This window comes from Bufo gargarizans, chromosome 3 (assembly GCF_014858855.1).
Source record: "Bufo gargarizans isolate SCDJY-AF-19 chromosome 3, ASM1485885v1, whole genome shotgun sequence".
In the NCBI taxonomy this organism is placed as follows: Eukaryota; Metazoa; Chordata; class Amphibia; order Anura; family Bufonidae; genus Bufo; species Bufo gargarizans.
In genome coordinates this window covers 366,111,056-366,126,889 of record NC_058082.1, presented here as the reverse complement: position 1 = coordinate 366,126,889, position 15,834 = coordinate 366,111,056, and the positions used below count along the sequence as shown (strand labels likewise).

General features: G+C 41.6%; 1 protein-coding gene across 3 annotated transcripts in view; it reads left to right on the top strand.

Moving 5' to 3' along the window:
* Window positions 1-15,834, top strand: part of RPS6KA1 (ribosomal protein S6 kinase A1) — a 202,856-nt gene that overhangs the window by 100,987 nt on the left and 86,035 nt on the right. The window contains exons 1-3 of one of the 3 annotated variants that reach the window (XM_044288062.1): window positions 713-878; window positions 4,236-4,352; window positions 8,946-9,027. In XM_044288062.1, the coding sequence (XP_044143997.1) occupies window positions 813-878; window positions 4,236-4,352; window positions 8,946-9,027 (265 nt within the window). In that variant the 5' untranslated portion in view covers window positions 713-812. Of the gene's footprint in view, window positions 1-712; window positions 879-3,569; window positions 3,791-4,235; window positions 4,353-8,945; window positions 9,028-15,834 lie in introns of those variants that run through there. The other 2 variants (XM_044288061.1, XM_044288060.1) reach the window with 2 other exon arrangements.

Sequence of the window (15,834 nt, the reverse complement as noted above, 5' to 3'; positions counted from 1 at the left end):
TTAGGCAAGTACTTCAGTAGAAGAAAGTGTGAAAATAGTCCTTTATGCCTGTTGGAATACAAGGCATGACATATAGAAACAGTTGGGGTGCTACTTACAACGGTCTATATATTTGTATGATTTCTGCATGCCATGCTCAGTCTTATTATTAAGCTTCATTCTTGCGTATTCTGCATATAGTACAGGGACTAGCCTTCTTAGGACCAGGGTCTGTAGGCTGTTGGCTAGGTATATCCAAAGCTTGGCAACCAAAACTCATCTAGAATCGCTGAGGTTTCTTTGAAGATCATAGTGTAGTATTTACCATTTCTTTGTCTTCAGAAGGGCCTGCGTCATAGTTTTTTCTGGGATTACCTAGGATTTGGCCTGTAGACTATTTTCCCACTTCTGTCCTTATGACAGTTAGCAGACTCCAGGTGGGAATGTACATCACTGCCTGAATGAGTGACCTTCACAACTTTTAGTACTAAGCTGGAATTAGAACACAGGCCAGACTATGATGTGGTGTGCATGGGCACATGAAGAGATTTCCCATCAGCCACATACATTCTGTTTTCTCTCTACAATTCTTATCCCCCAGCTTGACTTCCCTCTATCGCAACCTCTTACTCTTGTAACCAGCTGTACGGCCACTCTTTGTGGTTTCTGCTTTTGCTAAGGAAATTGCAATATTTCCCTTTTTCTTCATTTATTTTTCTGTAGCTGAAGGATATCCTTTTTGTGCCCTTTACAAAAACCCACCTCTATCTGACCACCCCCCTTTCATAGTGCATTGTAGACACCAAGGGAGATGACCTTACAGGACGATACCGATGACTAAAAACGTGGCCCCGAAAATGTTGAGGCAAATATTCCGTCCAAAAACCAAGATGAAAGAGGCAAGTTCTTTGTGCTGTATATGTGCTGTTTGTACCTGAGAGGATACTCTATCCACTGCAGCTTTTGGTGGTTTCTGCTCTACCTCTCCTATGTCTGTTCTGATCTGTTTCCTATAGTACTGTCGTGGCCAGAAAACATGTGTTTGACTTTTAGTTACTAGGTTTCAGTAGTAGCTTTTATCCCACACACCTTCCATTTTGTTTTTTTGTTCTTTTATTTGTATTTTTTTGCTTCCTTGAATATACATGGGGTTACTACACCTCCATCATAAGTGTTTCCTAATGTAGAAGCTTAGAACAGGAATATAGTTAGTAAAATATGTAGCCCCTTGAAGATATACCGTAGATGCTGCTGTTGACTTCCACATCTGCATATTTTGTTGGGCTAGGGTCATGGTTTAAGTAACAGCCTTGCTATGGAGCTATGAAAAGGAGTCGCCTAGACTTGGAGTGACGTCACCACTCAATTCACTTAGCCTGTGCTAACGTAATCCAAGTGAAATATGGACATCAGAGCTTAAGATAAGGTCATTTGCACTCAGTATGTAAAATGGTCATATAAGAGGGACATCTAAAGTTGGAGCAGTAGCCCACATTTATTATTTATATTGAGTTATTGGCATTTTTCTATTTGTTGTGATGTCCATTTGTGTAAGAAGTGATGACAGGAAGTTGCAGCTGCTTTCTTTTCTGCTGATGGTACATCTGTCTCTATCATTAACTGAATGTGTTGACACAATGGGGGACACTGTAAAATGCACCAAAAATAATGGCGTTTTGATTTGCACCAAATATATCAACTATTTCCTCCTCCTTATTTTTCACCAAAAAGAATGAAACATGGCAGAAAAGTGGACAGGGCTACTAAATTGACTAAAAGGCACAAAATGTAGCGGTAGATTAAGCTTACTTCTGTGGTCATGTAAATTGTTAAAAAGGCGATAAATGACGCATATTGGTCTTAAAGAAGCCGCACATTCAAAAGCCTTTAGGACTAGACACAGTTTAACAGCTTTTATCATGTGGGATAGCTACATCATCGTCGGTAATCGTAGGTAATGCTTTATTTTATTTTTTTAAATATAGATAATTTTTTTGGCTTTAGTTTCAAAACTTGACATAAATTTATTTATTTTCTTCCCTTGTAATATAGCCTCACTGTTAGTTTTTATGAACTGTCCTGTAAAAGAACACCAGGGAAAATTACCATTGAAGGACTTCATAATTTCTTTATTTTTCTAGGGCAGATTTCCCCCCTAGAGTTGGGCTGTGGTAAAAATCTCCCCTCTGCAGTTACAGTTCTCACTGTTAGGGCTCATGTACACCGCCGTGTTTGACGGCCGTAAGCGGTTCGTGGAGCCACGGGCTGGATTCCTGCTGAGAGCAGGAGTGCACGGTGTCATTGATTGCTATGACGCCGTGCGCTCCCTGCTGCCGCCGCAATACAGTGATACACTGGTATGATCTAAACCAGTGTGTTACTGTACTGTGCAGGGAGCGCACGGCGTCATAGCAACAAATGACGCCGTGCGCTCCTACTCTCAGCAGGAATCCAGCCCGTAGTTCCACGGACCGCTCACGGCCGTCAAACACGGCCGTGTGCATTCGGCCTTAGGGCTATGCTGGTTCTAGTACAGGCAGCAGCCTCTTGCTACTAGCATCTTGGCACTCATGTGACCACCAAGGGTAATTGAGTGGTCAAAGCTGCTTCTGTTTTTATCTTCAGAGTCCCCTGTAGTTGCTCAGTGGGCGACCTGGCATTCAGCTGTCCAATTACTTGAACAGCTGGCTAAAACCTGCGCAGTAAGGCCCCTTTCACACGAGCGAGTTTTCTGCGCGGGTGCAATGTGTGACGTGAACGCAAAGCACCAGCACTGAATCCTGACCCATTAATTTCAATGGGTCTGTGTACATGCTGCGTTTTATATTCAGCGTTTTTTCGTGCAGCCCTGGTCCAATAGAAGTGAATGGGGCTTCAGTGAAAAACGCATTACATCCGAAAAAGTGCGGGTACAACGCGTTTTTTACTGATGGTTACTAGGAGATGTTGAAAAACGCATCAAAATGCATTGTACCCGCACAGAAACAACTGAACGCAATCGCAGACAAAACTGACCTGAACCTGCTTGCAAAATGGTGCGAGTTTCACTGAACGCATCCTGAACCGGAGCCAATCTGCCACACATGTGAAAGAGGCCTAAATCTACTATGGTGCAGATTTAGGTATGTGAACCACACACTGTTTATTTGTATACTGGTCATCATCTCTCTTCCCTCCATGAGGGTATCAACTTTAGTGGGTTCCTTTTGTTGTCCCCATCTTTTTTTGAAATGACTAGTGATATAACATTGTATTCTCTGACTTGACATGAAGGGTGATGAGAAGATGGTCTAAAGGCATCTTCACGTGGTTTAGCTGGTGCGCTATTTATAAAAGAAACCATTTTCCTGCTTTACCTTTTACTTGCACACCCAACTTCTGATTTAATATATGGCAGATTTTATGTTTTCAGGGGACATCCCTTCTAAGGCTGGGATCATGCATTGAGGTGCTGCTGCTGCTTCTCTATTGTATTACAGGAGGGTGCTTGGTGCTCTGTGTCCTACCCATTGGTTCACAGTGTATTTTGGTATTGAGGTTAACAGAGGAAGTTTAATAGCTGTATCACAGGCTTTCAGTTTCTGCAGAAAGCAGCTGAGGAGGTGACAGATAACATCATTTGGATTTGGTAGTCCAGTATCTCACTCGTTAGCGTTCGATTGCCATCTTCTCTATGTGGGCATTGAGCCCCATGGAGAAGGATATTCGGATTCCTGGATTTCGGACACTTTTTTCGCTTTGGATCCAGAAAAAACACAAGGATAAATCTCGATGTCCTCCAGTTCCAGATACAGAACACATGGGCAGCTTGGTCAGTAGGCACTAGTTGTAGCATCCCATAGGCACTACTGTTTGGACTAACATGTGCAATGGCAATTGTTTTATTTTTTTAGAGTGGCATAAGTGTATTCATATGATGTTCTGCCTGATGCTTTTACCACTTCCTGTGTGCTGAGAGGGGTGTGTGCTGCTTAAATGTACTATTTTGATGTTTTTCTTTTTCTGTTTTGTCTGAAAATGTTTTACTTTGTATTAATACAGGATCAAATTCTAAATAAGCACATCTTTATTAAAATGCATATATAGCCGACATTTGTCAATTTTGTCTGTCCAACAGCGCACATATACAGTAGAGTGGTCTTAAAGACTCTTGAGAAATTGTCAAAAAAATACTATAAAAGCTAACTATATCGTACATTGCCTTTTCTTAAAAACCATACACTAAAGTTTGATGTTTTTATTTCTGTTCTCAACAGGATGAAGTGGTAGTGAAGGAAATCCCCATTACACACCTCGTCAAGGAAGGATCTGAGAAGGCTGATCAATCACACTTTGTCCTGCTGAAAGTCCTGGGGCAGGGATCCTTTGGGAAGGTAAGTAGATGAGTTATTTAGTAAAGTCTAAAGCAGCCATGCTAAACCTGCGGCCCTCCAGCTGTTGCAAAACTACAACTCCCAGCCTGCCCGAACAGGCTACAGCTATCAGCCTACAGCAGGGCATGGTGGAAGTTGTAGTTTTAAAACAGCTGGAGGGCTGCAGGGTGAGCATGCCTGGTCTAAAGCTAATCAAAATGGATCATTTCGACAAACCATTTGTTTGTCAGGTGAAATTTAAAGGGGCAGGCCCAACTGGAAAATTTATGGCCTATTGCTAGGATGTCCAATAGCTTCGGGTCTCACTTCTGGGACCCAATCCTACCTTAAGAATGGAAGTGAATGTAGAGCACACCTCGTATGCCTGCATCCTCTCCCTTCACTGCTATGGGAGTACCACAAGTAACTGCCAGTGCTATGCTATTTTTGTAAGTCCTATAGTGGTGAATGGGGCTTGCTCTCCCTTCACTTTGGAACCCCAGAGGTGGGACCTGCAACCTTCAGGCATATCCTAGCAATGCCATAAATGTCCCTTTAACAACAAATCATTGTTTTTAGCCAACTGCTGACAGTATATATCATTTAGAAAGAAGTTTGCTGTGCTTAAACTTGTTTTCCGATCTAGTCCGTAAGAAAACTTTCAGTAGAAGAATGTATGCAGACGAAGACTGCTCATTATTCACACTGTGTCATTGGCCAGTTTGAAAAACTGTAACAACCAATATGGACAAAAATATGTATAGCTGCAGTTATTTACAATGTACCTACTCCTACATATTCTGCATGGCTGCCTTTAAATTAATTCCTGTTAAGAATTCCATTATCATGTAACTAGGAAGCACAACTAAGGCTGGTATTACACCAGCAGATCAGGTAGACTATTTGTTGGGAAGGCTTCCCGGCAATAACCCGCTTGTCAGCCGAGGAAGATTGTGATTGCCCTATGAACAAGTGTTGGCTTGATCATTGGGTAATTAATGGCAGTATTACACAGGGCACTAACCAGCTTTCCTAATATTCCATATGATCTAATGGGAAGCTAGAAAAAAATTATTAATGGAATTGGAGGGGAAAAAAAACTCAATTCCACCATTTACAGGTTTCGTATTTACAGTGTTCACTAGGCAATAAAAAGTGATGGCTAATTGGTATGGTTTTTGCCATGTTTTAGTGATAAAAAACTAACTTTGGGTAAGAATTCTTTGCTTTCCTATATTCTGACACCTCTATTTCTCTATTTTGCTGATGAAGCACATTACATGCATACATACAGCTCTAGAACCAAGCATATTACATACATACATACATGCACATTACATACATACAGCCCTAGAACCAAGCACATTACATACATGCATACAGCCCTAGAACCAAGCACATTACATACATACATACAGCCCTAGAACCAAGCACATTACATACATACATACATACATACATACAGCCCTAGAACCAAGCACATTACATACATACATACATACATACATACAGCCCTAGAACCAAGCACATTACATACATACATACATACATACATACATACAGCCCTAGAACCAAGCACATTACATACATACATACATACATACATACATACATACATACATACAGCCCTAGAACCAAGCACATTACATACATACAGCCCTAGAACCAAGCACATTACATACATACAGCCCTAGAACCAAGCACATTACATACAGCCCTAGAACCAAGCACATTACATACATACATACATACAGCCCTAGAACCAAGCACATTACATACATACATACATACAGCCCCAGAACCAAGCACATTACATACATACATACTTGCATACATACAGCCCCAGAACCAAGCACATTACATACATACATACATACATACATACATACATACAGCCCCAGAACCAAGCACATTACATACATACATACAGCCCAGAACCAAGCACATTACATACATACATACAGCCCCAGAACCAAGCACATTACATACATACATACAGCCCCAGAACCAAGCACATTACATACATACATACATACATACAGCCCAGAACCAAGCACATTACATACATACATACAGCCCCAGAACCAAGCACATTACATACATACATACATACATACATACAGCCCAGAACCAAGCACATTACATACATACATACATACATACAGCCCCAGAACCAAGCACATTACATACATACAGCCCCAGAACCAAGCACATTACATACATACATACAGCCCCAGAACCAAGCACATTACATACATACATACAGCCCCAGAACCAAGCACATTACATACATACATACATACATACATACATACAGCCCCAGAACCAAGCACATTACATACATACATACAGCCCCAGAACCAAGCACATTACATACATACATACAGCCCCAGAACCAAGCACATTACATACATACATACATACATACAGCCCCAGAACCAAGCACATTACATACATACATACATACATACATACAGCCCCAGAACCAAGCACATTACATACATACATACATACATACATACAGCCCCAGAACCAAGCACATTACATACATACATACATACATACATACAGCCCCAGAACCAAGCACATTACATACATACATACATACATACATACAGCCCCAGAACCAAGCACATTACATACATACATACAGCCCCAGAACCAAGCACATTACATACATACATACAGCCCCAGAACCAAGCACATTACATACATACATACATACATACAGCCCCAGAACCAAGCACATTACATACATACATACATACATACAGCCCCAGAACCAAGCACATTACATACATACATACATACATACATACATACAGCCCCAGAACCAAGCACATTACATACATACATACATACATACATACATACAGCCCCAGAACCAAGCACATTACATACATACATACATACATACAGCCCCAGAACCAAGCACATTACATACATACATACATACATACATACAGCCCCAGAACCAAGCACATTACATACATACATACATACATACATACAGCCCCAGAACCAAGCACATTACATACATACATACATACATACATACAGCCCCAGAACCAAGCACATTACATACATACAGCCCCAGAACCAAGCACATTACATACATACAGCCCCAGAACCAAGCACATTACATACATACAGCCCCAGAACCAAGCACATTACATACATACAGCCCCAGAACCAAGCACATTACATACATACAGCCCCAGAACCAAGCACATTACATACATACAGCCCCAGAACCAAGCACATTACATACATACAGCCCCAGAACCAAGCACATTACATACATACAGCCCCAGAACCAAGCACATTACATACAGCACAAGAAGCAAACACAATACTGTATGAAATTACAGCCCCCATTATGTCCTGAAGAGGTGTAAAGGTATGCTAGGAGTGGTAGATTCCCAAAAGAGAATGCTACCAGCCATTGTCACGCTGTAGAACATACGAGTGACTACAGCACTGATCAGACACGGTCAGTGGCAGAATAAAGATTTACATTTAGTGAATTAGAGTTGATGTCTGTTCCAGGGTTATTTTGTTTCCTTTTCTTTCAGTCTAGTTCCGACCACCATAGTTGGCTTCTCAGCTCTGTAGAGTTTGCCGCCCAGATGTCGTCAGCTTCTCACTGCCCCCCATACTGTACCTCATGCTCTGTGCATGCTGTATATATTGCCTCATGCTCTGGGCCCTCATACTGTGTCTCATGCTTTGTGCCTCAGAATCTGTACCCACAGCTCTGTACCATAATCTGTGTCCCCTACTCTGTGCCTAACAATCTGTGCCCCCCTGCTTTGTGCCTCACTATCTCTGCCCTCGCTCTGTGCTTTAGAATCTTTTCCCAGTATACAGTGTATACCCCACAGCTTAATACTCTCCTATCCCTGTTCCCAAGAAGTTATCCAGTGATGCACTTCTTTTCGTGCTAGGCAGAATGTTTCAGGTGTAGCAATGACCTCATCGTGCCGCCTGCATGACAGCAAAGCGCCAAATGGCAGGGTAGGGAACCGATGGTTCCCTTGTTCTGCCAGCCCTGAGGTGGATGCCCAGTTATAGCTGCGCCTTGTCGCCGCAGATACAGCTGAGTGCAGGGAGCTCGGAAATCGGGTGAGTCGACCCAGTGACTGGGTGCTCAGGATAGGGGACCATCTGATGTCCCCTTCAGGAGTGAAAGACCCACACCAATAATGCCGACCCAGTACACCCTGAGCTTTGTTAAGAGATGTAATGGCTACCTTTCAGCTGTGAGCCTATCTGGTCAACACATACTTGTATGTAGGAGGAATGTACGAGTTAATGTTTTGTTTGTGGTACGGAGACATCATGGACCCATTCAAGTTGAATGGTTCTGGATCCGTCGCAGCAGCGGCACAGATGGTGCCTGTGCATTGGGGAACACAAATTGCAGTCCCCAATGCACAAAACGGCCGTGTGCAAGAGGCCTAGGGCTGTGTTCTGTTAGAGGGATGATCATGGAAAATTTTGACTCAAGTTATCTTATTAGTGGTCTCCAGAACCATTGGAGTGAATGACATGTCTTGGGGTATGACCTTTTATTTGCGCTGTATAGATTTAATTTTATTTTTCTCACCGCAGGTATTTCTGGTTCGTAAAATAACCCCGCCTGACAACAATCAACTGTATGCAATGAAAGTGCTCAAGAAAGCTACACTTAAAGGTGGGTCCTTTGCATTAGAGTTGGGGTGTAGTATGATAAGAGTTTTTAATGAGACCAACTAAAGCAACAACATACATGAGTACAGTCACATGTCCTATGAGAAAAAGAAATGATACAAGATAAAATTGCACCTCAAGTACCTATCTGGACATTTCTTTAAAAAACCCTATAGTGGCTTTCTTCTTGTGAGGTTCAGTTTCTAGTCTGTATATAAGATATCGTAAAGTCCCTTGTACCTCATTCGAGGTGGGTAGGTGCGGTTGAAGCCAATGGCATAAAATGCACTTCTTTGCAGCTACCCTTGAAGAATCCGCTCCATGGTCCATGTGAAGATAGTGAAAAATGCATTGAGGAGACTCTCGAATATCAGTCAGATGTCAATAATAAAATTACAGACCTTGTGCCAAAACAGCTTCAATAGCAGGCATTCCCATAAACCATTCAATAGATTAGCGTTTTGTAAATTGCATTTGGGTCAACACCTCAAATAATGTGAAGGTGCATCCTTATGAGAGGTCAGAAGCATAGGTTGCCTTATGTTTTATGCAAAACTGCATCTCCCTCTATTGCTCACTACTAATTGCTGCTCTTACTCCTGCTATGCCTTCTTTCATATTAAACCCTAATTTATCATCTACCAATTCCTGTTCCCACTTATGAAAAGCAGATGCCGTCACCCCTTAAAAATTAATTTAAAATTTAAATCGGAGAGCAAGTCGACCTATACAGCCATCCATCAGACCCTTAAAATGCGCTATACTCTCCGCATAATCTAAGGAGACTGCTTGAGAATGGCAAAAGGAATTAATCTGTAAGTACTGCAGGTATTGACTATGATCAAAATGAACCCTTGTCTGATACTTGCCATGATGATAATCTGTTTTCTGGTGATTTCAACACATCCCGCAAGACCATAATCTGTTTCACTCTTCATTCACTAAAAAGTTTGTTGGTTCTACCTTGAGAGATGGCCAGAAGGGACCACAGAGGCATAAAGTGATAGATGTGTGTGTGTATATATGTATATATGTATATGTATATATGTATATGTATATATATATATATATATATATATATATATATATATATATATATATATATATATATATATATATATCTCTATCTATCTTGAAAAAGACTGCAACAAGCAGTTGAAACGTTATATACGGATCTTGGTCGCTGGTCTTTTTTTAACTTTCTTTTTTTTTTTGGGGAAGTTTATATAATTAGTCGCTTTCCAAGAAGCTAAGGTATCCTTAATTAGTAAGTGATGATCTGGCAGACATTCGGCCAGTGTAATACCAGCTTATGTCGGCTTGACTTCCCTACCAATATTCCTTTGTTAATGTCCACTCGTATTAAATGTAACGTTAAAGGCTCCAGCATGAATGTGAACACAATAGTGTAAGAAAATTCACCTCTGTCTACTCCTTCTGTAGATGGAATGGAGTGAACAGTAACCTGGGGAGAGAAACTCTTGCTTGTGGGTTGGCATATGTACGGTGTGTTCGGAAAGACCCTTTCACTTTTTTCACATTTTATATTATGTTTTGTTATGGCCTTGTACTGAAATGATAAAAATGAGAAAGTGAAAAGAGAATTTTAGAAATGTTTGCAATTGTATTAAAAAGGAAAAACTAAAATTTTGCATGGACATTAGTATTCAGACTCTTTGCTATGACACTTGAAATTTTGCTCTGAGGAGCTCCCATTTCTCTTAATCATATTTGAGCTGATTCTACACCTTGCTTAGCGTCCACCTATGGTAGATTTAGTTGATTGCACATGATTTGGAAAGACATGCTGACCGTATATAAGTTCTCACAGCTGACCGTGCATATCGGAGCAAAAACCAAGGCATGGGGAGGAAAGCACTGCCTGTAGAGACAGGTTTGTGTGCAGGCACAGATCTGGAGAAGGATACAACATTTTCTGCTGCAGTGAAAGTTCCCAAGAACACAGTGGCCTCTAATTCTTAAATTCGGTAAAACCAGGACTCTTCCTAGAGCTGGCCACCCCACCAAACTAAGTAATTGAGGGAGAAGGGCTTTAGTAAGAAAGATGACAAGGAACCCAATCGCCACTCTGCCTGAGCACCAAAGATCCTTTGTGTACATGGGAGAAACTTCCAGAAGGTCAACCATGACTGCAGCACTCCACCAATCTGGGCTTTATGGCAGTGGCCTGAAAGAAGCCTCTCCTAAAGATTCATGAAAACCTGCCTGTAGCTTAAAAAAAAGACTGTGACAGGTCTGATGAAACCAAGATTGAACTTTTTGGCCCTAGTTCTAAGTCAGGTCTGGAGGAAAACGGGCAATGTCCCTACAGCGAAGCATGGTGGCGCCAGCATCATGCTGTGCGGCTGTTTTTCAGCTTCTGGGATAGAGATATTATGAGCGTTATTCATAATGAAAACCTGATCCAGAGTGCTCTGGACCTCACATTGGGCCAAAGGTTTACCTTTCAACAATACAATGATTTTAAGCACACAGCAATAACATGGCTTAAGGACAACTCTGAATGTCATTGAGTGGCTCAGCCAGAACATTGACTTGAACCCAATTGAACATCTCTGGAGAGACCTGAAAATGACTGTCTATTGATAGTCCCCATCCAACCTGACAGAGCTTGAGAGGATCTACAGCGAAGAATGGTAGAAAATCCCCAAATTTAGGTATGCAAACCTTGTGACTTCATACCTAAGATAACTGGAGGCTGTAATCACTGCCAAAGGTGTTGCAACTCTGTACTGATTAAGGGGTCTGAATACTTATGTCAATGCAATATTTAAGTTTTTTCTTTTTCAATCAATTTAGCAAAGATTTCAAACATTTTTGGTGCCGTTTACTATCCAAAAATATACCTATATTAGGCGTATTTCTGGCGGAGATTAAGGCACAGAAGTTATTTGCGAAGCGATTTGCGACTTTTCCCTACTCCTGCCAGGCCTAAAAAAGTGAGTGTGGGCAGGGAATGGGACAGGCTGGCAGACCCGTCTAATTTTCTACGCCTGTTTTGGGAAGAAAGCTGGCTCACAATTTAGACTGGTGCTGGATCCGCCAAAGTTATGTAGAGGCCGGCGCCTCTTCAGAACTTCAGCGGATCCACTGCCCGCTATAGGGTTGCTAAGACCGACTTCTAAAAAGCCGGTCTTAATCAATGACCCCCTATGTTTTCACTTTCTCATGATGGATTATTGAGTGCAGAATGATGGGGAAAAAATTCAATTTTATTTTAGCACAAGGTTGCAACAGAACAAAATGTGAAAAAAGTGAAAGGCTCTGAAGACTTTCCAAACACACATAGCTGATATAAGGAATCCTGAACTTCTAAAACCGTTCCTGAATGGGGCTAAGCTGTGCCTACGCCATATGACCGATGGTTGTGACTTCATTGGTCCAGTGTAAGACGTGAGAAGGCCACGGCACTGGGGCTTTGTCATACAGCTGATCAGTGGGGGTCTCGGGTGTCAGGTAAGACCAGTTACAAAGAGTCATATAACCCCTTTAATTCTGGAAAGTTCCTCTACATCTACTGTAGTTGTACTTGATTTCACAATTTGAATCCATTGGCCATATCAGAAGGTTCCTGCATGTGTAGGGATTAAAAATGTCTGAAAATCTCAAGAATTTGCTTGGGATCGTCACTAAAACCCCTTCTCTCTCATTTAATCTGTGAATATAGTAAATCTGCTGCCTGGCCGCTCACTACATTACCTAACAATCCCCTGCCTTGTTGCCAAACTTAATCAAGGCATCTGACTTCGTATCTGCAGTCTCTCTAGCCTTTTTAAAGGTCCCATTACAAGGGGCGACGGAGCAACAGATTGCTCCGCCAGATTTTGGGGAGAAGCGATCGCTAATGCCACTGCTCTTCCCCATACTGACTCATTGTTGATGGCAGCAGATCCTGATTTATGTGTGTGCACAAATGATCGGATTACCTGATGAATGATCTTTTCGCTAGTTCATCGGGTAATCGGCAGTACATTTACATAGCCATATAATCGCTAATGAACGTTCCTATGAATGCTTGATTGTGACTCTTAGGATTCTGGGCCTGTGTAAAGGGCCCTTAAGCAAAAATCAAACTGGTAGTTGGGTTATGTCATTATGGCGTTCAATATTTTGGGCATTATCCCACCACCAACAGTGTAGTTTCTGTATGAAGCCCTCATCTATTGCCAAGTATCCCGACCAGATGAAGTCCATTCCCTTTGGGATGACATCTGCTATGCTAATCGTAACTGGTGCAGGGTTGAAGATGACTTTAATATTAACATTTATGACATTCTGCAGTATTTGGGATGAAACTAAGAGTTAACCTTGATTGCTGAGCATGAAAGAAATGAGAATACTCTCTCCCTGTGAGATTATGGTGCCGCCAAACATCTAGAAGTCTTGTGGAGTCCATCAATTACTGTAAAGGCAGAGACCCTGAACCCCCCTTCCCAGTCTTACCCCGGAGCTCTTCCTGTCTTCCGACAAATTATGCAATGTTATGGTCCCCTTCTACCAAGATATTGACATCCCTTTCTTGCAAAATCTTACTCTCCATGGAAAAAAGCGTTTTCTACTAGTTTGGAGCGTACTCATTATACACTGTCAAATTCCCCACAATTGTATCTAGCTGTACTCACACTTCCTCATCCCTCTGTCGGTGCATGATGTTTTTGTGTATAAGCAGCAGCACACCTGTCTCCTGCGTTTTTTTATTTATGTCGTCTTTAAATTTCTTGTGGTGGCTGAATATCATCATCTCCTTATATGTGGAATGAAGACGTTTAACATTCCATGTGATCACTTTCATTTTACTCTTCCCCTATCAGCCGTATTCATAATGGCATCCCCCACCCACTAAGGTCCCTTAGATCGTGAGGTCACTGTTAGATACCAGGTAACTTCCCTCCCATGGTCACCGATCTAACAACAAGAAGAATATTGGTCCTCAAAAATCTGCATAAACAGCAAATACGCCATAGTCGTGGACTTTTTTCACGGATCTTTCTATGGAGTCTTCGTCATCTCCATCCATTGCCTCCAATAAGGCACAAAATGGTAAGGCACACTGGCGGCATCCGTGTTTTGCAGATCCGCAATTTGCGGACCGCAAAATACGGCACGCTCGTATGAACAAAGCCCTTACTAAGTGTTTTACCTTTTAGTATGTACTGGTGACTTCTATTTCATTATGGTGAGAACAGAAATCAAAAACCTTAAAGTTGCAGCACAAAAAAGAAAAAGAAAATTTAACTATGAAAATTTCATATGACCACCCAAATAAACATAATCAAACATCCAATACTGAGGTATTGGTATGAGGAAAAAACACAACTATGTGAAAAAATTATATTTTTGGCTTTGGAAAGATTAGTGGAGCGGTTGGGATAAGCCAAAATCGGATCAGGTATGAGTATACCTGTTACTAAATGCCCTCAAAGGGTCCTTTCTTTCTTTTTTTGGGCAGCATACAGGGAGTGCAGATTTATTAGGCAAGCTGTATTTTTGAGGATTAATTTTATTATTGAACAACAACCATGTTCTCAATGAACCCAAAAAACTCATTAATATCAAAGCTGAATATTTTTGGAAGTAGTTTTTAGTTTGTTTTTAGTTTTAGCTATTTTAGGGGGATATCTGTGTGTGCAGGTGACTATTACTGTGCATAATTATTAGGCAACTTAACAAAAAACAAATATATACCCATTTCAATTATTTATTTTTACCAGTGAAACCAATATAACATCTCAACATTCACAAATATACATTTCTGACATTCAAAAACAAAACAAAAACAAATCAGTGACCAATATAGCCACCTTTCTTTGCAAGGACACTCAAAAGCCTGCCATCCATGGATTGTCAGTGTTTTGATCTGTTCACCATCAACATTGCGTGCAGCAGCAACCACAGCCTCCCAGACACTGTTCAGAGAGGTGTACTGTTTTCCCTCCTTGTAAATCTCACATTTGATGATGGACCACAGGTTCTCAATGGGGTTCAGATCAGGTGAACAAGGAGGCCATGTCATTCGATTTTCTTCTTTTATACCCTTTCTTGCCAGCCACGCTGTGGAGTACTTGGACGCGTGTGATGGAGCATTGTCCTGCATGAAAATCATGTTTTTCTTGAAGGATGCAGACTTCTTCCTGTACCACTGCTTGAAGGTGGTGTCTTCCAGAAACTGGCAGTAGGACTGGGAGTTGAGCTTGACTCCATCCTCAACCTGAAAAGCCCCCACAAGCTCATCTTTGATACCAGCCCAAATCAGTACTCCACCTCCACCTTGCTGGCGTCTGAGTCGGACTGGAGCTCTCTGCCCTTTACCAATCCAGCCACGGGCCCATCCATCTGGCCCATCAAGACTCACTCTCATTTCATCAGCCCATAAAACCTTAGAAAAATCAGTCTTGAGATATTTCTTGGCCCAGTTTTGACGTTTCAGCTTGTGTGTCTTGTTCAGTGGTGGTAGTCTTTCAGCCTTTCTTACCTTGGCCATGTCTCTGAGTATTGCACACCTTGTGCTTTTGGGCACTCCAGTGATGTTGCAGCTCTGAAATATGGCCAAACTGGTGGTAAGTGGCATCTTGGCAGCTGCACGCTTGACTTTTCTCAGTTCATGGGCAGTTATTTTGCGCCTTGGTTTTTCCACACGCTTCTTGCGACCCTGTTGACTATTTTGAATGAAACGCTTGATTGTTCGATGATCACGCTTCAGAAGCTTTGCAATTTTAAGATATCTCACTATTTTTGACTTTCCTGAGCGTGTCAAGTCCTTCTTTTGACCCATTTTGCCAAAGGAAAGGAA